Below are 25,905 nucleotides of genomic sequence, written 5' to 3'. Positions count from 1 at the left end.
GGCTGTGGCTAAGCCATGTGTCTGCAGTATCCTTTCTTTCAGGAGTGCTAGTTCTGCAAGTCACTGATATGTTCACTTGTCTAACATGGTACTGCCTGTCATGAAGGCAGTTTCTCTGTAAAGCCATTCTGCAGTTTTTGAAGATTGCTGTGGCTATTTCATTGATGAGAAAACATTAATCATTGAATTTGAAATAAAACTCCTTAGTTGGTGTGACAGTGGCAAAATAGGCTCAAAATAAAACTTTTAACTGTTTACAAGTAGGATGCAGGACGGGATATTTTTAATTAGTAAATTTTACAGAAAAAGATTTTGCACTTACAACAACTGTGTCTGCGTAACTGAGTTTAACGGGCAGAATGCTCAATTACTATTTCACTCACAACCAATCAGTGAGGGACTTAAGCCCTCACATTGTTTAGTTAAACTTTTGAAAAAAATTCACAGTTCAATACTCTAACCCATTTCAGTCAATTTCTATTTGTAAGTCCTTAGTATAGTAAAAATCACAGTTTCTGTCCCATCTCAACTATCATATAAAATAATTAGTTTGCTGCTTAAATAAATCACTGTGTGATAAGGATCTCCTAATGTGATTTCTTCAGCTTATTGATTGTTTGGCATTTTTCTCCCCCTTATTTTTCCCATTGTTTTCTGCTGTGATACTGAAATGTCTACTCTGTCATATGATTCTGGGTTTTCTTTGGGTATTCATCACATGCACTTCCTCTTCTGCATTTATCTTTTAAATAAATCTACTCCTTGAAATATGAATAGTGACGGCAGCTATTGTGCAGCAATCATCTTCCAGAATGTTCTAAGTTCTATACATAAAAATAGCTTTTAGTAAATTTTATTTATTTCACTCATAGTTTCAGCACTTGATATGTGTGAGACTAGCCTGTAATAAACTGATTATATAAATATGTTTGGAGGACTTAATTCGGATACATGGACAATTTTAATACAAATTTAAAGTCTAGTTCAAAACAGGTCTATATACTCTCATCATGTTTTGGTTCTGTCAACCAGTTTCCATAAGCAGTTCCTCTAGATGCTGTTAATTAGATTTATATAGTTTAACACAACATCTATTAGTGTTTCTAATAAAGGCACTGATAATATTCACTGCATTTCTACCACCTAGACATATATATGAGCAATTATTTTTAATCAAGCTGACAGCTAGCTCTCATTCAAGAGCATCAAGTCTCGAAACTCCATCTGGGCATACTGAGTTAGGTTTTTTTAGTTTCTCTGCCTCCGGTGGTCCAATGCCGTGAACAAAATTGACCAGTTTTGTATGTGTGTTAGGCTTACACACACACAAAATAATGTAGACAGAATTCAAGTGCACAGAATTACACTTTATATCTAATGACACAAATACATGTCCGTAAATGAACATAAATATCTTGACACTGGAAATAATTTCAGATATACCCCTTGTACCAGAAATACCCAACAACTGCCCCTTGCCCTTTCCCCTCTCTGACATAGTATGGAACACTTGGAATGTAAGGAAATTAAAAATTGTATTTGCGAACTGACTTCTTGTATGGACTGCTGGCCATGGCTTTGGTGCAGCTACTGGATGTGACAGTGATGGAGCCTGCTGATTGGTGGGTGGGATGGTAACAGCAGGTGTACGGGGGCCTATGAGATTGATGAAGATCTTGCTGGAGAGTCTTGAAACTGCCCGATGTCAGCATGTGCATGCCATCTTCTTTAGCATTGCTGGCATTGAACACATGAACATGACCTCATCAGAAGTGTCTTTTTTAATCAATGACCACCAAAATGGTTGTTCATTAACTTGATGGCTGTGTTTGCTCCTAGTTCTGACAAACTGCGAACACTGTTGAAAGCAACTCAGCAGAATTTTAGCGAAGCATAGGATGTTGGCTTCTGGTGAGACACATCACATCATAATGTTCACTTGTTTCCTGCAGTCCTGTGGAAGGGTTGGCCAGTAAATGCTGCTGTTGTGGATCTGAAATCTGAGTGGTGGCGAGTTCATCGATGTCCATGATATGTGTCAAATTACAGATGTTTGAAAAGTTGCTTTCAGCAGTGTTCACAGTTTGTTGCACTCAGGAGCAAACATGATCATCAAATGGGCCAATCTTAGCCTTCATTGTTTCTCATTTGAGTCAGCATTTCCTTTCCATTGGAGTCAGCATCCTGAAATGTCTAGCTTAAGAAGGTGAATGGAAGTTAGACATATCCATTATCGTTTTTAAGCAGAATATTTGCTAGTAAAATGTGTTATACTGTGAAAGTTTTTGTTCAATGACAGAAAGATTCTTTTATTAATTTGTTTTACATGTTGGACAACCCCTACTGTGCATTATCTCGATAACCATTGACTGTATGAGGGGGTACCCCAAAGAAACCAAACTTATTTATTCCCATTGAAGCACAAACATTAAATTCCCTTCAAAGTACTCTCCACTTGCAGTAACACAGTTGTCTAATCTTTTATTCCATTTTTCAAAACATTGGTTATATTCATCTTTCATGATGCTTGAGAACACCTCTGTTATTTATTACTGTACCTCACTTTTTCTGTTAGGAAACAGTCACATGGGACAAGGTTAGGTGACTATTTTGGGGGGTGGGGGCTAGGAGCATGTGTCATACCATTTTTTTTATGATGCAAAACCAGTCACCCAACTGCCACAATCAGGCCACTTCCGTCACACTCTGTTGCTCAGTCTTTTCAAACTTCCAAGTAGAAAGCCTGTCAACTGTCTGATCCTGTGGAATGAACTCTGAATGGGCGACTTATCTCACATTAAAAAAAAGATCAGTGTTGTCTTAATGCTTATTTTCATCTGACTAGCTTCCTTGAGATGAGGCAAGTTGGAAGTCTTCCACTGACTTGTTTGTTGCTTTGATTCTGATTTGTAAGCACAGCACCAAGTTTTTCCACTTGTGAAAATTTTTGAGAAGAAGTTTGAAATATTTTGGGATCCTTTTTCAAAACACAGCATGCTTCTATGCAACCTAGGCTTTGTTCAGCAGTCAGGAGTCATGGCAGCCACCCTTTTCGTTTCCAAATCACAGCATTGATCTCCAAGCTACTCCTGCCAGGTCCACAATTTTTTCAATGGTCCATCATTGACCTTCATTGATGACTGCATGAATATTTTCAACATTTTGATGTGTTTGGGCCATGGAAGGATGACCAGAATGAGGTTCGTCATCAACTGACATTTCACTATTTTTGAAATGGGAAAACCCCTCAGACCCTTACTTTTCCCCATAGCACCATCCTTGTACGCCATTTTTAACATTTTAAGAGTTTCTGTTCCACTTTTTCTGAGTAAAAAGCAGAATTTCACCACTGCACACTGTTCCCGAAAATCTGCCATTGCAAAAACAACAATCACATAAAACAGGTTGTTGCTATTAACTCTGCTGTAACTAGTCCTGGCCTTCTTAATTGACAGCACTTGGCTTACTGACTCTGGAATGTTCAGTCTGTGTGCTCCTAGCAGCAGAGCATGATATTACAAAAGCTCTATCCACCAAAAAATTAGTCCAGTTTCTTTTGGGTACACCCTCATGTAATGCACACTATTTAAGATAGATACCTTATTTTCATAACCGGGATGTGTAATAATTATTAATGTTTCTGTTATTATGGACATTACATTGGTACATGCATTCACACTCTCTGTTTCCAAGTAGAGCTTTAAACGAGGTTGAGTACTTGTTTCAGCTGTTATTCATATGAACTTTATCCATAATTTGATAATCAAATCCATATTTCTTGCATTTTGACCCCAACAATATTCCATACCTATGGATGCAGTGTATGTGGGTAAGAATAGTATGATTATGACAGTATAAGACTTTACACTATATTATACCTATTAATTGACATTCAGAAAAACAATCATCAATCTATAGTACAAAATTATATGAATCTTTTTCCTTCCAGCCATCTCGTTTCCAATCTGCAGTTTCTGAACTAATAAATCGATGGAGTGGAGTTAAGAATGCACAAGAGTTAGAAGTGAAGCCTATCAAGCCACCAGACATCTCATTCCCCCAGAGCCTGGGTCGCCAAGAGAGTTTCTCTCCTTTTATACCACATCACAGAAGAATGGCTACATATTTGACAGAAACACTTGTAGGTAAGTAAACAGTCTAATTATCACCATAATACATTGTATTTTAATGTGGAAGCATAAATACCATTATGTGAAGAAAGTCATATTCCAGAAATGCCAAGAGTTGCTGATTAAATAAATAATTATTAACTACCAGTTTTGATCATCTGATCACAAACAGGTTACTGTGACAGTGTTCTTTCTGTGCTCTCCACTCTGAAAGATGGAATGTGATCATGGCAGTGTGCAAAGATTAATTAATTATAGTAGTGCACTTTATTATTGGCTAAATATTGCAATTTACTTTTGACAGCAGTGGCAGAGTATGGTTTATAATGCGTTTGATACCACAGTAAGAACATTGCTATTCAGGCTACTGTAATTTTATGAAACTCAATAATGATCAACTAACAAAAATTTATTTCATCAGTAGCTCTTTCTGTCCCTAAATATGACATTTTTTTAAATATTTGAAGTGAAAGATTATTAGCAGGAGGAAATTGTTTAACAATTCACTGTGCTACACTCTTAGAAATTATTTTGAATTCTGGCATTTTGACCAAATGGCATTACACACTGTTTTGCTACTTTATTATCATGATTCCTGTGTATCATAAGGATTCAGAAGGATTTTGATCATTAGTAATTTTCTGTAGAATTAAATAGTTTGTCTGCTAATTAGAATGACGTTTACAAATAAGTATTTTTTACATGAATTTTAACACTTAAGATATGTGTATTATTTTGCATTGTACGAAAATAAAATTTTCCAACAATAAAACAATATTGATCTCAAGCATCAGTAAAGATAAAAGGAATAAAACAAAATGGATTCACCAACACCTGCAGAAGATACTGGCACATTTAAAACATATACTGTTCCAAACTAGAAAGAAATCATTCAGTTACATATTTTCACTAGTGGATTCTCCTTTTGTACAAAACAATTGTTTATTCAGTATTCTACTGCAGGATTTTTCAGACATATTATCAAAAAACTATAATGTCCCAACTAAAATCCATAAGCGTGTGAGAAGTGTTTGGAGAGGCATGTTGTGAGGATGTACTCTGAAAAGTATATTATTGACACTAAAAATGGTATGATAATTTAACTTCACCATAGCTCTAAACTTTTGGGAAACGAATTCATCCATTCCCATATATTGTTCTGTAAATCTCATCATGAATGAGAGCATTCAGGGATGTGGACTGTCTCAAGTTATATATCATACAATAGCAGACAGAATCAGCTACTTACAATCAGTTATGAGAAGTGCTAATGCACTCACACTGATAATTACAGCCGGCCGGTGTGGCCGAGCGGTTCTAGGCGCTTGAGTCTGGAACCACGAGACCGCTACGGTCGCAGGTTCGAATCCTGCCTCGGGCATGGATGTGTGTGATGTCCTTAGGTTATCTAGGTTTAAGTAGTTCTAAGTTCTAGGGGACTGATGACCTCAGATGTTAAGTCCCATAGTGCTCAGAGCCATTTGAACCATTTTTTGATAGTTACAGGAGTTACTTCTTTACTACTTTTCATAACTGTATTTGGAGAAAAGAAGCTACTTTTCCAAAAGCTTCTGCTCTTTCTCTTATAGTATTCAGGTACATTTTATTTACTTGTAAATACTAAGCATTTTTGTAAGTTTACTGACTCCAGCTGTTGTAGATAGCTCTTTTAACAGTTGGACACACTGACAACAGCCTTACAATACATTTAACCCCTTATGGTATTTTCTGCCAACAAATCAATCGTACTTCGAAAACAACTGTAACATTAAAAAACATAGACTACAAGGAGAAATGATTTATACCACTAATCACCCAGCATTAGTATAGTCCAGAATGAGTGAAGTAATCACCAATAAAAATCTTTGACAGTCTATCCACTGATGTAATGAACTGAATGGATAATAAAACTGACATCAAACACAAACTGTATCTGCTTGACAACTCCCTCTACTCCACAGAAGAATTTCTCTCTCTCTCTCTCTCTCTCTCTCTCTCTCTCTCTCTCTCTCTCTCTCTCTCTGTGTGTGTGTGTGTGTGTGTGTGTGTGTGTGTGTGTGTGTGTGTGTGTGTGTTTTGTCTAATTCAGAAGAAGGCCTGTTTGGCCAAATGATAACTTGTTTGGCAGTCTTTTCGTTGTGCCTACCTGTGACTCGACATCTCCCCTAAATGGTGAGCAACAACTTATCCTTTTCGTACTTTTGCTTTATGATCACAGTTATGTTCAGAAATGGAACACTACGTGCCACAACAATTTTTGCTGTCCTATGCTGAATCTGTCTGGCTCATAAAGCTATAATTTGTGTAGCTATAGAACTTTGACAAAATTTCCAAGGGAATAAGATATCTTTTAGACATCAGGAACAAATATACACTGCTCAAAAAAGGTTTTTCATCACTTGGATATCTGCAAACACGTCAACTTAGATTCAAGGGGGAGTAAAATAGTTAATCATATGGATAGTGAATACTTTTCTGTAAAATAGAAACTGAACGATAACCAAAATAATTTATTATAATACATATACATATTGTGTGCAGAAGGTTCTACTAATGGCTAACATATGAAAGCCTACAATTTAGGAAACTTGTTAGCATGAGTGACTATAACTAAGAAAGACTTTTAAAAAATTAAGTAAATTATGTATTGTGTTAAATAATTGTTATCAATAAAACTCACAATAAGGTAGAATTCAACATACACTAAAATAAAGTACTCGTTTAAGTCAAACATGAAAATATTATGTGCGCACACACACACGCACACACACACACACACACACACACACACACACACACACACACATATGGAAAGAATGATATGTTTACTAAAATAAAATATTTTGTATTGTAAAAAATGTTCTCTTTTCATTTAAAGGAATGCGGTCGTTTGAGGATTTCTTTTCCATGTCAGTCTACTGTCATGACCGTATCAACCCATACATGTATGCTTATGCATTATCAATTGCCATGATAAATAGAAAGGACACACAAAATCTACCTCTGCCACCACTATCTGAAGTGTTTCCAGACAGATTCATGGACAGTGCAGTTTATGCACGGTGTCGAAGAGAAGCTAATGTTGTTGGTGAAGGAAGCAGGGTAAGCTATACAAAGAACATGTAAAAATAGCAGTACATTATGTCAAATTCATAACAACTTGTATTAATGCTTCTCATTAATAACTATGAACTATGAATGATGCACATATAAGAGGAAATTTGCAGTGCTAAAGATGTAGGTCGACTTTGAAAATGTTCTGACAATTTTAATTCTCATTTGCACAGCTAACTGGTGTGTCTATATTTGTTAGATACTAGCTTTCACCTGAGCAATATTGTTTGGTGCTTGATCTCATTTAACATAATCAGAAGTTGTTGCTGTGTTACAAAATGTCAGAAACAGTTTCTGGACTAGTTTTATTTTGTCCAGCTGGTATTTTTCAAACAAGCATACTGATTTCAAAGTAGATGCTATGTGTGTATTTGTGTCAGACAAATGATAAAGTCCTTATATCATGTAAAATGCTACATTCATTGATGCACACTGTGGGGAAGAAGACAGATTAACTGGAATTTATATGATTATGATGAGTTCAGATTCAAGGATGCAAAAGAGCACTTTTACAGCATAGATCACAACTCATATGTCATGTCATATACTTATCAGTTTGCATATGTTTCTGATCAATATCTGACAGATTTCAAGAAGAAAGAACTATTTAGCCTCTAGTGTGTGCCTCTTTACTTTTCTTTTCCTTTTAAGTAAGTGCTGGTCCTGTAATGTGCTTTACACTTTAGGGGGCAATTTTTCAGTAAGCAATAAACCAGTCTGTTCAGGTATTATTGCAACAGAAAAAGAATGACATTCAATAACATACTGCTATATTTTATGACTATATTCTGAAGAATCACTGAATATATGCTTCAGAACAAGTGTAAAATCTTTAATTTTTATAATGTTAATTACTCTTTTAGAGACCAATTGTGATTCCTCGTGACTACACAGCTTCTGATCTGGAAATAGAACATCGTATTGCATACTTCAGAGAAGACATGGGTGTTAATCTGATGCACTGGCAGTGGCATCTTGTCTATCCAAACACTGGATCAATCGATCTCGTAAATAAAAATCGCCGTGGTGAACTTTTTTTCTATTTCCATCATCAAATTCTTGCAAGGTATGTACTGTTCACTTTTGAAAATGAACAGAAGTAATGATTATTAGCAATATATTTAACGTAACTGTTAAATTAATTACTTTTCACCATGATTGTTTTGGGACAAGGTTAACAGAAGTAACATTTTTTAGCCAAAATAAGTTGCTACAGAGTATGAGGTAACGCCTTTCCTACATGGGATGAAAGCTAAAGTAATGTTTATAACTGTAAATTACACATCCATGACAGACAGCTTGGAAGCATTTGATGATAGCATATCTGTAAAACATTTGGTGAGAACCTAATTGTTTCAGCATAAATTAGTATGGTACTTACAGAGAATTTCTGCGTATTTGTAGTACAGTAACAGAGTGATTAATTCCCATAAGTTGTTCAATATAACAGCAAAATCATCCCACTCACACTGTTTCTGTAAAATGTACTGCGTATCAGCCTGTTTCTGAGAAACAAAGTTTTCTTCACATGACAGTTGATAGTCACTACGATCATTTGTTTACTACCTACATAAGATTTGTTCAGCATATGTGTTTTGTTTTATGACAGTAATCATATTCAAATGTGCCGAGGAAAAGGAAAAGGTTGACAGAAAAATTCTTTTTGAGCATTTTAGCAGCAACAATCATTCATGAGGCAAATGGTGTTCAGTTGGATCTGTCTGGTATTTATAGAATAAATGTTTACCAGTACATCAGTTGTTACTTTCATACCAGTTAAAACAACATTGTCACTGAAGCATACGTATTATACAAATGATAAGTTCCACAATGGACCACATAACATTTTTAATAGTTTCAGATTGAGTAACAAAATAGCAAGTTCTCACCAATCAATCTCATTTGTGGTTGCTTCCAAAAAAATTCAGTTTTTATTACAGTGTTTTTCTTCATGTCTTTTTAATTTCAGTCATTTAAAGAAGTTGGTACCATAGAAAACTTTACATGGCCAGGATATTCATGCCTGAAGCATTTCTGATTCCTTTCAAATCCATTACACATGTGCATTGTACTCAGCTGTCATTTTGCCATGCAAGCAGTATGCAAATTTCATTTCAAAGTGTGTTGTGTTGCATACTTCATATTCCTTTTGGAACTTATTAAATAATCAACACGGTTCTGGAATCTTTTATCTGGTTGGAAATTGAACACAATAGCCTATTACACATAATTAATTGTTTAGTCCTTCCTAGGCTGTTACTCTCTGGATGATGTGTAGCTCGACTCTGCTCTGTGTCATCACTACAAAGTGCATGAAGGATTTTGCTCAATGAATAAATTTCGGTAATTTTGTTGTTCCTATACTAACATAGATAGCACTCAAAACAAAACGACTGAAAGCCCAACCTAAGACAATGAACTTGCATTCAAGAGTTGTACTCAATCTGGTGATTCAGATTTAGATTTTCTGTGGTTTTCCTAAATTTTTTAAGCCAAATTGTTACAAGGTAGTTTAATTGAAAAAGAACATGTCTGATTTCCTTGCACAGCTTTAATCTATACTCTACTCCCTGTCTAATACTCTCATCATCAGTAAAACACTATCTTTTTATTCCATAGAGCTACAAACAACACTGAGTGGTGTGATAAGTTACTTGAATGGATTTGTTTTAAGGCTTCAAAAGGGTATTTGAGATGCTAAAAATATGGTTCAGTATTTCCAGATGTGAGTAATAAAGGGTGTGTTTTATCACGGTTGATCAGCAGACTGTTGTGAATACAAGTAGATAAGGTAAAGGAGATCTGTTTCTGGGTGATTCTGGTTGGATAGTTTCAGTTTGTCAGAGTGTTGACAAGACAGTCAGAATACGAAAGAGAGAGAGCTTGTATCTCTAGACGTGATTCCTGCAGGTGACCAGATCACTCAGGAGGGCCTTTTGGTGTGCAGTGGGTGGTAGCTGTTGTGTGGATGATTCGTTAGTGATGTGATTTAATGTCAAGAGAGATTCTTATAAAGCCATCATTGAGGTGAAATCTGGCTTGGTGAACTGAGGATCACCACGGAAGGAGGAGGTTGTTTGTCCTTGCCCTGATCCCAGATCACAAAGGTGGTCTCAGTGATTATGAAACAGTTGAGTGTTTTAGGACTCTGTCTACAAATAATTCTGGCATTGGACATGTATGAGATGTCCATGGCAGCATTGCAAATTTGTTTGTTAGTGATGTCTTCAAAGTGGAAGTATTTATGTGTGAGAATGTGGTCACACTTACCAGAAAAAGTTGTGGGTTTGGTGATAGTCAGGTATTAATAAAGGCAGCCTTCCTTGGGGCCAGGTGTAGGAATGTTGAAGTAGCAGGAACTGGTGTAGCCACTGACTATAAAAGGTGTTGGCACATTGATGTAGAGAGTATTTCACTGTGGGTGTAATAGGCAGTTACAGTGAATGTCCCTGATGGTATGGTTTAGGGACCTTGGAATGCACGTGGAATGTAAAAGTCTGAGGAATTATGTAGAGTCTTTTTCTGCAAGGAGAATGACTAAGATTGTATTTGTTTGATGGTAGTGAATGGTATTTGTTTATTGTTTGCACTAAGGAATTTACACTACTGCAATGACATTAAATGTTTTTTTCTTATTCTTCACATGTCTTTATTTCATCCTTACAGATACAATTTTGAGCGATTATCCAACAAACTTGGTCGTGTGAAGCGTTTGCTGAACTGGCGTGAACCTGTAGAGGAGGGATACTTTCCAAAGCTGGATAATGTTGTCTCTAGTAGAGTTTGGCCACAGCGTCATTCAGGTGCTATCCTAAGGGTAAGAGATTCCTCTTCCATATGGTTCCAGAGCAACGTTGTCATTATTTTTCACAGAAGAGTTTGTGTTTTTATAGTATATGCATAAGAACTTTAAGAAACTACTGACATAAAAGATAGATTTACAAATGTCCATATTGCTTTTAAGAACCCAGATTCCAGCACAAAATCTTGATGGTTCATTTAGTCATCCTGATCAGTAGCTGCAAGTAATAGTTTTGATTAAAAAACACAACATCTGACAAGGTTGATTATGTCATCTTCCAAAATACTGAACAGAATAATGCGACTGTCAACTCACAGGACACACACCAATATATCATCTGCCAGTCACACTAGGGAAAGTTCAGAAATCACAAGTTATAAGGTTTTTAAATTTTATATGAATAAATATTGTAAAATTAATAACTTACGGCATCCTGTGATGAACAACATTCAGCATATTTAAAACTGTAATGCTTTTACTTGTGGTAATACCCTGTGATCTTAAACTTAATTAAATCTATTATTAAACTACAAGTAGTCATTTTTATTTTGATATTATTTATGTACACATTAAATTATCTATAGCTGTTTGCTCCCCCACACCTTGTCCATTATACAGTTTCATTGATTCTTCCATAACAGCATGAGCAACATTTGTGAGGAGCTGACTAAATATTATTTTCAATTCAGATATATATCTGAATTTATGTGGCTGGATAAAGATATAAAGAATTTTAATTCTTCATGCAGGATGTAAATCGAGTACTCCAGCGACTTAAAGTCGACATCCAGGACATGGAAAGGTGGCGTGACCGGCTGTACGAGGCCATCCACAGTGGAGCTATTATAAATGTAAGTATTAAAATTATGTAAATTCTAGGATCAAAATGATTATCAAACAAGGGATAAGGCAACCGCCGTCTATAGCTGACTCATGCTTGTTATATAGCCATGTGTAAGGAAACAATGTCACTAGCTTCTGAGCTATAACTGTTTTCCATTTTAAGTATACAAACACTCTTTCTCTCTCTCTCTCTCTCTCTCTCTCTCTCTCTGTCTCTCTCTCTCAGATTCATTTTCAATACACCTGAGGAAAACAAAGTACATTCTGTCGAGATTGACGGTAGAAAACTCTTGGAGTTGATCAACTTGTCAATGATACATAAAGATGTCTTCTACAGTGTGGTTAGGGACCAGTGGACATGGGCCAGTGAGGTCTCAGGGTGTTGTACCGATCCCCCTAACCAAGAAGTTTGATGTGCTGTCTTTCACTGAAACTGGGCTAGTGAGATTCACTTCACATCTTTTTGGAAACCTGTTTTGGCAGGCATCAGGAGGAGGCAAACACGAAAGTTAGGGATCTACTAATCATCATCAGTTAGAACTTACAGCAAATGCTGGCACCCTTTAGGGTAATAGCAGCAAGAATCTTGAAAGGACCCAGTATGTATGCCTGGGGGCCTCACTTCAGCTTGTTGAAGAGGCTATTCAGACAGCCATTGAGGGAACAGGGTGCAACCAACTGCAGATTGTAGTACACATTGGAACAAATTATGCCTGTCATCTGGGTTCCGAGGTCATTCTTGGGTTGTAACACTGACTGTCTGAGAAGGTTGAGAAAGCCAGCCTTGAGCATAGAGTTTCAACAAAGCTCACAATTTCAGCATTGTTCCCGGAACTGGTCATGGCCCTTTGGTTCTGAGTCAAGTGGAAGGACTGAACCAGAGGTTCTGTGACAATCTAAGCTACAACTTCCTGGACTTGTTCCATAGGGTTAACAACTGTAGGGCTGCCCCAAATTGGTCAGGTGTGCACTATACATCAGAGGCTGCTACTCAAATAGCTGTGTGTGGGTTGCACAGAAGGCTTTTTTAGATTAGGCAACTCTCCATCCAATGCGGATAACGATAGTTGTAGGAAACTCCGAAGTATAAGTGTAAGATCGAAAGACACGCCTCCAACAAGTGAGAGTATTAAAATCCTAATTGTAAACTGCTGAAGCACTCACAGAAAAGTGCCAGAGTTTGAAGTGTTAATGAAAAGCAGTGAAGCTCACATAATGCTAGGTACAGAAAGCTGTTGAAAAGTGAAATTTATAGTAGTGACATTTTTGAGAAAAATTTAAGTTTATATCAAAAGGATAGGCAAATGGAAAATGGAGGTGGTGTATTTGTTGCAGTAGACAAGAAATTCAAATCCACTGAGACAGAAATTGAAGCTGCATGTGAGATTGTTTGGGCAAGACTCAGTATCAGTGTTAGTCATAAAATGATTATTGGATCCTTCTATAGCCCACAAGACTCATCTCCTGATGCAACTGAAAGCTTGAGAGAGAACCTCAGTTCATTTGTACGTAAGTTCCCCACTCATACTGTAATTATCAATGGAGACTTAAATCATCCAACAATTAATTGGGAAAATTACAGTTTTGTTAGTGGTTGGCTGATAAGACATTCTGTGAAACTTTACTAAATGCCTTCTCTGAAAATGACCTAGAACAGATAGAACCTCTCTCATAATGGAATGGATTGGATCTAATGGCAACAAATAGACCTCACTTCTTTGAGGATGTCCGCATCGAAACTGGTATCAGTGACTATGAAGGGCAGTTGTGGCAACAGTGATGACCCAAGCAGAGAGATATATATGAGTAGTAAACTACATAAAAAATCAGTAGTGTCAAATCTCAATGAGGAACATGAAACTTTCAGCACAGTCCAGGAGCATGTACAGGAACTTTGGCTCACATTTAAAAGAATATTTGACCAAGCACTGGAAAGATATGTAACCAGTAGGAAGTTCGTAATGGGAGGGACCCTCCATGGTGAACAGTCACTCTAAGGAAATTTCTAAGGAAGCAGAGATTACTGCATAATAGATGTAAAACAAAGCATGGGGCTATAGAGAGAGAGATGCTGAATGAAATGGGTTTGGCTGTCAAAAGATCAATGTCTGATGCCTTCAGTGACTACCATAGCACAATATTGTCAAGTGATCTTTCACAGAACCCAAAGAAATTGAGGTCATATATAAAGGCCGTTATTAGCACCAAAGTTAGTGTCCAGTCCCTAGTGAATGAGGTAGGAATTGAAAAAGAGGATAGAAAAGCAAAAGCTGAAATGCTTAACTCCATTTTCAAATGTTCCTTTACAAAGGAAAACTGAGGAGAATTGCCCCAATTTAATCCTTGTACCACTGGAAACATGAATAAAATAAGTATTAGTGTCACTGGTATTGAGAAACAGCTGAAATTGTTAAAATTGAACAAAGCTCCAGACTCTGATGGAATCCCTGTCGGATCCTGTACTGAATTTTTGGCTGAGTTAGCCCCTCTGCTAACTATAATCTACCATAGAACCCTCAAACAAAAAATGGGGCCCAGTTCTTGGAAAAAGGCGCAATTCACACCTGTCTAGAAGAAGGATAGTAGAAGTGATCCACAAGACTGCTGTCCAATATCCTTGACATCAATTTGTTGTAAAATCTTGGAACATATTCTGAGCTCAAACATAATGAGGTATCTTGAACAGAATTACCTTCTCAATGCTTACAAATCACTCATGCAACTGATTCTAAAATATTGCTCAAGTGTGTGGGATCCATATCAGATAGTACTAACAGGGGATATTGAATATATACAGAGAAGGGCAGCACAAATGCTCACATTTTTGTTTAATCCAGGGGACAGTGTCACAGAGATACTGAAGGAACTGAACTGGAAGACTCTTGAAGATAGGTATAAACTATGTGAAAAAGTCTGTTAACAAAGTTTTAAGAACTGGATTTATATGATTACTCTATGAATATACTGCAACCCCCTACATGTTGCTCTCATAGGAATTGTGAGGATAATAATTACTGCATGCACAGAGGCATTCGAACTAATTTCTTCCTGCTCTCCATATGTGAATGGAACAGGAAGAAACCCTAATAATGGTACAATGGGATGTACCCTCTGCCATGCATCTCATTGTGGTTTGCAGAGTATAGATGTAGATGCAGAAGATTATCAGAAAGATATGTACATCAGCTCATAAGGAAACTTCATCCAAATAAAGATAGTTAAAAAATTTGTACTAATATTTTTGCTTTCTGTCTTATGCAAAAAATACACTGTTTTTCTTCACATCCAAATATGTTATGCATTATTGTGGCATCTATTGCATTACTTTATGGTAGAGTAGGCACATTACAGAGTTGTAATTTACCAGGATATCCTGACAGCATATTGTGTTCCTCATTTTACCTCTGACATTGGAGGAATCCAACTTAGCCAAGATATTATGTAGCATCCTCTGCAAATGGAAAATTGAAATTTGTACTGCATTTTTATGCAAACTTTAACTCTGTAATATGCCCCTTTATCATACAATAATTCAACAGAATCACTAGTGTGCCCATTGATGATACTACAAAAATGGCAAAACATGATTAGTAAGAAGAAGATAAAACTGTGTTTTTGCATGACATATACCTGCTCTCAAAAAATATTTATATGTGTATACAGGAAAAACTGTGAGTAGCCTGTAGTTACAGTTATTCAAGATCACCGTCTTCTTGCGGAGATATAAGGTTCTGTTAGTGTCACAGGGAGGAAAAAATCTCAGACTTTTGGAATAGTGGTACTAGAGCATATGCAGAAGAGGGAGAGCAAAATATGTGCAAGCATTTTAAATGTTAACACAGGAAAGTCATTCAGGACCACAGCTCAAGGTAGAATGAACTGGAAGTTAACCATGGAGTGTAAAAGTAGAATTGGTACTGAATGAAGATGAACTCAACGTCTTCTTTCCAGTCAGCAGAAAACTGAAGGATGCTTATGAAAGTTAACAGATTTATGAAATTTCAGAAGAGTCCGACCCTTTACCCTATTTTGTTTGACAAAGTAATCCCCATTATAAAAACTAGTGAATATCAAAACATTTTGCATTATTTTCTCATAATACTACACTCTGGCCAGAAGACAAGAATTTTTCTATTATTACATAATTGAATTTTTGTGTTTGGATGTACCCTACAAATTTTCTGTTATGGTTAATTGCATCCAATAGTGCATGAGCGTAGTGGAAGGGTCAGAGCATCATACAGTTTCATATAAAAACAGAATTTTATGTAAATTGAAGGTGGAGGGGGGAGAAACGGAATGAAAGGGACTATTGATATCAGCTGCATCACGACTTTATGCATAATGAGTGACAATGAGTGAAAATTTGTGCTCGACAGGGTTTTGAACACTGGATCTCTTCCTTACTAACCAATTGCCTTAACCACTGTGTCACCCAGACACAGTGTTTATCAGAGCTGCGCAGACTATCATACCACACCTCTTAGCCTACCCACATTCCCACATAGTGCCACCTATCCAAAATACCTTTCCATGTCCTCCATGCTTGCTACTTTGAGATTACACAGGAGATTGGATGTAACTGTGCATATGCACTGAAGGTGGTGGATTTATTTTCCATGAAGACGAATCAGTTATATATAAATGCATGGTGTCTGTTCTTTCGGACATGTCCAAAAGAACAGACACCACATGTTCATATATGATAGAATTTTGTGTTTATGAAAACTGAAAAATGAAATTTATAGAAAAACAAGGAAGGGAGATTGGGTTTAATGTCTCATCGACATGAAGGTCGTTAGAGCCAAACCACAAGCTTAGATTGTGTCAAGGGTGGGGAAGGATATCAACTGTGCCCTTTTAAACAAACCATCCTGGCATTTGCCTCAAGCAATTTAGGGAAATCACAGAAAACCTAAATCTGGATGGCCAGACATGGGTTTCAACTGTCACCCTCCTGAATGCAAGTCCTGTGTGCTAACCACTGTGCCACACCACTTGGTAAAATTTATGGATGTAACACGCTAACAGAATGTTGTATTTGAACCTGCTGTTCACATGTATTAATTTCAGGCTTAAGTATTCATACTAAAAATTCCTAGAGAGTAATACCAAAGAATAAACAGAGGTAAAGAAACAGAATATATGACAGAGTTTAGCAAGAATGTAATGATATTAATGACAAGAAGAAAAGCTGATATTCTGTAAGACTCAACTGGCAAAAAATGAGACAGTTTGAAAAGAAGAGCTAATAATAGGTACAAAATTATTCAAACTCAGAATAAGTGTATCTTTTTATAGAGTGGACAAGATGTAATTGAGTAATTGAAATAAATGCATCACAAAAAGGATAGAATGAAGATTATTGTTCAACATCATGACAGTGATAAGTCATTAGAGATAAAGGACAAATTCAGTGGGGGACTGATGACCTTAGCTGTTTAGTCCCCCTTAATCATCCCAACAACCACCACCACCACAAATTCAGATTGTCGAAGGGTGTCAGCATTGTCCTTTTCAAAGCAACAATTGCATAATATGCCTTCATTCACTTACCCAAATACCGTAGAGAACCCAAGTCTGGTTGGCCAGATGGAGATTTCAAACTCTATCATCCTTAATTTGAGTCCTATGTCATGTCACCCAGTATCACAAAACAGGGGCAGCTAGGAAAAGGGAGGGCAGTACAATATAGTGAAAGATCTGTCTTTAGTTTCATCTCTCCTTGCAATTCACATTAGACAAGTATCCTTAATGATTTTGCTAAATAGCTTTTTTTCAATTAACAGTGTTTTATCTCCTCTAATCACTTGTTCAGAGAGATATATTTGTCTCTTCTCTTTTACTGTGCAGCCACTGTCACTTTTCAAGCCAGTAAATTGAATTTTCATCCACCTGTACTCACTCCTCCATCTCTCTCTCTCTCTCACTCACTCACTCACTCACTCACTCACACACACACACACACACACACACACACACACACACACACACACACACACACTTTTACTGAAAAGAGAAGGAAAGTTGCTACTTACCATATAGCAGAGATGCTGAGCTGCAGATAGGCACAACAAAAAGACTCACACAATTAAAGCTTTCAGCCATTAAGGCCTTCATCAACAATAGACTCACATATGCGCATGCATGACCACACACACACACAGGCACAAATGCAACTCACACACACAACTGCAGTCTCAAGCAACTGAAACCACACTGCGAACAGCAAGACCAGTGCATGATGAGAATGGGGACTGTGCGGTGATGGGGAGGAATAGTATGGTGGGGGTGGTGGCCAGTGAAGGGCTGCAGGTTAGGTTGAGGACACGGGAGTGGTGGGGGAGGGGGTGGTGGGGGGGGGGGGGAGGGGTGGAAGTAGCGGAAAAGGAGAGAAATAAAAAGACTGGGTGTGGTGGTGGAATGACAGCTGTGTAGTGCTGGAATGGGAACAGGGAAGGGGCTGGATGGGTGAGGACAGTGACTAATGAAGGTTGAGGCCAGGAGTGTTATGGGAAAGTAGGATGTATTGCAGGGAAATTTCCCACCTGCACAATTCAGAAAATCTGGTGCTGGTGGGAAGGATCTATATGGCTCAGGCTGTGAAGCAGTAATTAAAATGAAGGCTATCATGTCTGGCAGTGTGTTCAGCAACAGGGTTGTCCACTTTCTTCTCGGTCACAGTTTGTCAGTGGCCATTCATGTGGACAGACAGCTTGTTGGTTGTCATGCCCACATAGAATGCAACACAGTGGTTGCAGCTTAGCTTGTAGACCACATGACTGGTTTCACAGGTAGCCCTGTCTTTGATGGGAGAGGTGGTGGTGGGAGGATGTATGGGACAGCTCTTGCATCTAGGTCTATTGCAGGGGTGTGAGCCATGAGGTAAGGAATTGGAAGCAGGGGTTGTGTAAGGATGGATGAGTATATTGAGTAGGTTCAGCAGACGGTGGAATACCACTGTGGGAGGGGTGGGAAGGATAGTCGGCAGGACATTTTTCATTTCAGAGCACAACGAGAGGTAATCAAAACCCTAGCAGAGAATGTAATTCAGTTGCTCCAGTTCTAGCTGGTACTGAGTTACGAGAGGAATGCTCCTCTGTGGCCATACGGTGGGACTTTGGGAGATGATGGGAGACTGGAAAGATAAAGATACGGCACAGGAGATTTGATTACTGAGAAAAGATTTGATTACTGAGAAAAGACAATCCTATAATAAAGTGGAAGAATATAAACAATATTTGTTTGTAATATTTGTGGCAATTTAAAAAAAAATTGTTTCAATATTTTATCTTAGTTAAAAACATTTTACCATAATACAAAATGGTTTCTCCATTTTTAATTATTTGTTTTTTACTGTCTTCACATGTTATCAAAATCTCATGATCAGTCTAAGCAAGACATTGATAACATATTATTTCAGTCATTAATCCTGACAGTACTACTAGTTAATTTTGTAGCAATTACAACAGATAAGCTAAATCTATTAACATTTTGTGTAATCAGTATTTATTTTTCTTCTTTTTTTAACCTTTCATTTTAGTCAAGAAATGAAATAGTTCAGTTGACAGAATTCGAAGGCATTGACATCCTTGGTAACCTGCTTGAAGCAAGTGCACTTTCTCTTAATCCAAACTACTATGGTGACCTTCACAATTTTGGACATGTGTTGATGGGCTATTGCCACGATCCTGATGGGAGACATCTGGTGAGTAATGTTCTATGTTGTAACTGTGAGCTGCCAAGGCAAGTGACTCATTAAATAATAGTTACATGAAACATGTGTAGAAAAAAGAAAGATATATGTCACTTTGTGTGTGTGTGTGTGTGTGAAAAGTGTGGCAGTATTTGAAAGGCAGGTGGGGTAGGTGAAAAACTCTGTTAACCATGGAAGGGATCACTAACAGATAAAATACACTGAAATCAGATATGGAAGAGAAGGATTCTCCAATAAAGTGGTGGAAAAACAAAATGATTTTTTTTTTGTACAGACGAACTGACGACGTAATTGAATTTTATGTTTGAAATCTTGAACTTTGACATACCTAGTTAAGAAATAATTTTGACTTACCAAAGCTAAATATCAATTACAAAAATACATAATCAAAAAAGACAAGCATGTACCGTAAACAGCAGTAATGCAAGAAAGTGATTTTCCAGTGTTGTATCTATGATGAATTGTCACCAACCAAATGAAATGAAAAATACAGAAAAGCAATATAGATGTGATATTAAATTATGAGACTCTTAAAGTTCTTGAATAACAGTGTATGCTGACACATTAAAGATGACTTCAATAACAGTTCCATATGAATGAATATGTGGCAAAAAAAATTAGCTTGGAATAAATTAAAGAGAGACAAGGCAAAATGAAAACTCATCATTAATAATGTCATTTAGAAACTAACATCATACAGTTTGGTCAGAGAAAGCAAGATATGTTTTGAAAATACAAATATAAAAAAATATCACTGGTGGTGGACAATTTCTTCTATTAAAGAAACTGACTGGAGCTATATTATGAAGTCAGACTAAGGGGTGAGGGAATTGTATCAAAAGACTGTAAGTTATCCAACAAGGCTTGAAGTCCAGGATTGAGATACAAAACATTTTGATCATAAAACTATCCCTACCTTGCAGAGGCAACATGAATTAGTGTAACGCAGCAAAGTGAAAACACACGCACTCTTTACTGTAAATTAAGTGTAGAAAGAGAGGGAACATCTGAGGATAACACCATTGTCAAACAGCATCTAGCACACAACAAATAATTCTGGCAAGAAGAAAAATCTGCATATGAGAATCAGCCACTGACCAAAACTGTACTAGACCATTAAACAATGGATGTAGTATCAGAAGTATAGTTATCTAGACATGACAGAAAGCCACTATTGAGTGTATAATCTTCATAGCTTATTTTGGTATATCACTTTTATTATTAGTCAATCCCTAAATAATAATAATTGTTATTTGCTCATAATAACTGTACCATGTTGGACATTGTCATTTTTGTACATTTACACTTATACCATAAATATAAGCTGTACATACAAAAAGTTGCACATTTGGTACTGTATCTTCAAATGAATATTTACATTGCTAGTGTACTGATCCTGACTATATAAAAAAATAACACCATAGATAATCTAGTTGAGATATCTGATACTGATTCCAGTGTAGATGGAGTCCAGTATTCATGTTTATGTTGTGCTAGGCACTCTACCTGCGGTCTGCACTGCATCATGCACTCTATCCATTGTATGTGCCAACCAATACTAGTGACTGTGGTGGTTTCTTCTAGCCGCAGTAGTTCTGAGCATTGTGCACATACTTTGTGGTTATCATCCATTGTTAATCTTACTGTATGATGTCCAAGTTGCACTAGTAATTTTACCTTCTGACTGTTTCCATTTAAGCCCTCTTGTGATCTAGGAAGTTCCATTACTGTGGTGTGGTGTGTCAGGCATTCCGCCCAAGGGCTGTGTTTGCCAGGAGTGGCTGCAGTGTTATTTTTAGGCTGATGGTGTCCAGATTGCCACTCTAGACTTGACAGAACATTCTTGGGGTTGGGTCTGTTGTCTGAGGTACTATTTCAACTACATCTTTTATTATATGTACTGGACAGTTGTATCTTACTACATCTTTATACTTGCGTCCCCTGGAGTCTTGATGTTGCCTTGATTGCATCTACACAAGTATGAAGGTGTAGTTAGAGAAAACAGCCTAGTACATGTAATAAAGGAGACACGTGAAATAGTATCTTAGACAATAGACCCAATGTCTGAGGACTTTCTGCTGAGTCTTGTGTGGCAATCAGAACACCATTGGCCTGAAAATAACACTGCAGCTGCTCCTGGTGGGCACAAACATTGGACAGAATGCCTGACACAGCATACCATGGTAACAGAACATCCTAGATCACAGGAGGGCTTAAATGATGGCAGTTGGAATGAATAATAACCACAAAAGTATGCACACAGCATTCAGAACTGCTGTAGCCAGGTGAAAGCACTACAGTCATTGCTACTGGTCAATGCATACCATGGGTAGAGTTCAAGATGTGGCACAAACCACAGATAGAGCACTTAGCACAACATAGACATACATATCAGACTCGTTCCACACTGGAACTAGTATAAGACCACACCTGAAGAAAATTGCAAGTCATACAGTTGAAATATCATGCAACAAAACTGTGTTGACCTAAAGATAAGAGTGTTGGTTTATTCTGGTAATTTTCACTTGTTGTAAATAAATGTATATCTTGCAGAAGCCTTTTTTTAAAGGATTTTGGAATTCCCAGTACACTTAGTACACTTACTTATTACTGACAATAAAAATCTGTTTCAGCTGAGCAATTATACACACAATCAGAATACAGGACACAAAAATAATTTTTATGTAGATTGTGTCCTCCTTGTCTATGGTTCAGAGTTGAGTGATGTAGTCTGATGCAAAGTTTCACATCTAACATAAAGCAAGAAACTGGGAATCCCAACCATTTCAAAAAGAAAATAAAAAATATACCTCATTAACTACACTTTCTACAAATTATCAGAATATCTGGACTCAAAAATTGAAAAGTTGTGTTAGTTATGTCGCCTAGTAACAGTGTTCATTGTAAAGCTGCATGACAAGTATGAGGGGGAGTCAAATGAAAAATTAGAAGTTTAATTAAAAAATCGAAGTTTCTTGCCATTGTTCTGTAAGTACACAGTACTGTTAGCATAAGTTCACAGTACTGTTAGCAGTAATGTAAGGAATGCCCTACAGGTGGCAACATACTATAGACAACCAACATGGGCACAATACCAGTTCAGAATGGCTGTCCCACTTCCAACATGCACCAAGGAAGGGCAGTGTTCTGTCATATATATTCTGAGCAGTGAAACTGCAAAACCTATTGGAATCCATTGGCATATGAATGTCCATTATATTGATGCAAGTGTATGAGTGAAGAGGGAAGTTCAGAAATTGTGTGACTTTTGTGGCAGATGCTCAATGCCCAGGTCACAACCCTGTGTTGTGACACCCCAAGTCTACTGCAGCGGTTGAAGCTATTGTGATGGAAAATTGCCATGTGATGAAACAGCCACAGATCCTAACGTTAGCCATGGCTCAGTGCATCACTGTGCCATGAAATGCTTACCTTTACCAAACTGTCTGCTAGATGGGTGCCACAGCGGATCACTTTAGATCTGAAAGAGTCACCCATTGACACCTGTGAAGAACAATTTGGCACTTTGAAGCTGAAATTGAATATCTTCTTCATGAGAGTTGTTACAGGAGATGAAACATACCATTAACCTGAGTCAAAGAGAGCTAACTGTCTTTCTGGAGAAATGAGATGTTATCTTGCAAGGACGGTGCAAATGCTATCACCAGTGCATCATATTTCAATGTGTTAAGAAGTCAGCTTCAGTCTGCAATGAGACCAAAGCGACATGGACTTCTAAGTGCAAGTGTCATTTTGCAACATGACAGTGTTCAGCCTCATAGCCCATGAAACTCTTGCAACCATCGATAACCTGCCCTTTGATGCTCTGCCATGTGCGCTATACTACGGTTCTGATGAAGAGGTGCAGCAGGCAATGCACAAGTGGCTGCGCACACAAGCAAAGCAAATTATTATTATTATTATTATTATTATTTATGAGAGGGAGATTATTATTATCTATGACACGGAGACTGTCAAAAAATGATACACTTTTGTTCAATAAAAAAATTTAAAAAGATATTTAGGATTTTAATTCCACTCCCCCTTGTAATAACATACAGCATAAGTGAAAATCATGTGAACACTATTTGAGAGAAAGCATGTTCTCACCTGACTACCAGCATGATTAACACATTCAAGTCAATGTTCAACAGTATAATTTTTGAGGAAATATTAGATATCACACCTTTTATTCTGTCCTTTAGTTCTTCAAGGTCTCTCACTTTTATACTGTATATGCATTCCTTTACTATACCCCATAACCAGAAGTCACGGGGTGTGAGATCCAGAGACTGGGGGGGGGGGGGGGGGGGGGGGGGGAGGCCATAAAAATAGTTTGTCAAGACCAATTGAACGATTTGGGAATGTTTGATCAAAATAAACATAGACGGAACTAGCAAAATGGGGCAGTGCACCATCCTGTTGGAACTAAGTTGTAGGGCATGTTATCAATGGCAAACTCTTTCAGTATTTTCAGATAGTTAAGTACATTCACCATTGGGTTTGTAAAGAAAAATGGGCAAAGTACACCAGTAGTGGTCCCAGCATGCCATACATTTATCTTCGGGATGCACCTTCTCACTCATGACAGGTATCAACCTGGATTTTCAGTACATTGTGTTAATATGATTAGCATGACCACTGGCATAAAAGGTAGCTTTGTGACTGAAAATCACTTACCGAACAATACCTGGCTGGCTGCCAGAATGTCACAGTGTTCTACAGATACAAGTTTCTGGTGCGCAGTCAAACCTTGAACGATTTGTAGGTGATGTGATCACATACTAAGGTCCTTGGGTGGAATATGGGTCACTGTCCTCTATGGAATCCCTGTTTCCAGACTGCGAGGTCTCGTCAATTTTGATGGACTTCTTAGTATAGCTTCCTGCACGACAGCAATGTTTACTTCACTTCTGCCTGTTCGAGGTTGTCTTGCATTTCCCTGATAATTGTCTGCTACTGATCCAGTTGGTACAAACTTTTGGTAAATGCACTGAATTGTTAAATGAACAGGTGGCCATCTGTCTGGAAATCTTTCTGCAAAGCTTCAATGCACTTCTGTCATTGAGTGCACAAGTTCCTTTTCACTTGCAGTCACTCTTCCCTGCTCCAGTGTGAGTCTGTCAACCATGTGTACTAATAACATGAAATAGAAAACATAACAAAATTAAGAATGTTCACATAATTTTGATTCAGCCATGGGCACTAACAACCTGTCATAGAAAATAGAGCAAAATTAAGATTGTTCACATTCTTTTGACTCAGCCATGGGTACTAACAACCTGTCATAGAAAACAGAGCAAAATTAACATTGTTCACATACTTTTGACTCAGCCTTGGACACTTGGACGGTAACAACTGGGAATAGAAAAGGAAACAAAACTGACATTGTTCGCATAATTTTGGCTCACCCTATGCTACAAACAATAGTCAGTATTGACAGGGGGGGGGGGGGGGGGGTGACTGTTTTGTTTAAAAGAATACCATTCTCAGCAAGTGGATATTAAGTTACTAATTGGAGACAAACGGCAGCTGAGGAGGCAGTAGCTTACTTCAAAGTAGCACCTTTATTTCTAATTTTCTTGTTTAAAGTAATCTGAAATAAACATGAACAGTATTAAGTGATGTACTGATTGTTTATTGTTACTGCAGTATACGGATTAATGTTCTATGATTTACTTGTCTTTTGTTAATGTACACCTTGACTCATTCCAACATCATGAAAGTTCTTCTTTGTGGCAGGATCTATATAACACTATGAATGAATGAACAACCCTCCAGGACACTGTCTCCAATTACAAAAGTTCTTGGAATGTTGTCTTTAAATACTTACGATGAACTTATTGTGACTGTGTCTGCTAATATAATAAAACATATATTAGATTTATGTGTGCAATAATATTGTAATAAGTGGCATTGTCTTTAAATTCTATACTTTGATAACAGGAAAGCTTTGGTGTTGTTGCTGATTTTGCAACAGCCATGAGGGATCCCATATTCTACAGATGGCATGCATTTGTGAATGGCATCTTCCTGGAACATAAGAATCTTCTACCAAGATACACAGTTCAGCAGGTATGCTTAAAGCTGTAGATTATTTGTAGCTACTTATTATGTTTTGCTTTTAGTCATAGTACATTACATTTATAAAGTGTAGCTTTTTTTAAAATAACACTGGCTTATATATTTACACTTTCATGTCATTAAGTCAAGCGTTTTTCAAATTACACACAAAAAATGAGATGTTACAATAATGCATCCAGTAAAGTGTGCCCTTGCTATAAAATGGGACATACGGC

At 37.3% G+C, this 25,905-nt stretch overlaps 1 protein-coding gene across 1 annotated transcript in view; it reads left to right on the top strand.

Moving 5' to 3' along the window:
* LOC124711541 (phenoloxidase 2-like) overlaps nt 1-25,905 on the top strand; it is a 54,388-nt gene that overhangs the window by 6,510 nt on the left and 21,973 nt on the right. The window contains exons 2-8 of the mRNA XM_047241675.1: nt 3,950-4,145; nt 7,009-7,232; nt 8,108-8,310; nt 10,911-11,061; nt 11,796-11,897; nt 19,433-19,597; nt 25,553-25,681. Of these exons, the coding sequence (XP_047097631.1) occupies nt 3,950-4,145; nt 7,009-7,232; nt 8,108-8,310; nt 10,911-11,061; nt 11,796-11,897; nt 19,433-19,597; nt 25,553-25,681 (1,170 nt within the window). The remainder of the gene's footprint in view (nt 1-3,949; nt 4,146-7,008; nt 7,233-8,107; nt 8,311-10,910; nt 11,062-11,795; nt 11,898-19,432; nt 19,598-25,552; nt 25,682-25,905) is intronic.

This window comes from Schistocerca piceifrons, chromosome 8 (genome assembly GCF_021461385.2).
Source record: "Schistocerca piceifrons isolate TAMUIC-IGC-003096 chromosome 8, iqSchPice1.1, whole genome shotgun sequence".
NCBI classification, from domain to species: Eukaryota; Metazoa; Arthropoda; class Insecta; order Orthoptera; family Acrididae; genus Schistocerca; species Schistocerca piceifrons.
This window is presented reverse-complemented; position numbering and strand designations above follow the sequence as displayed.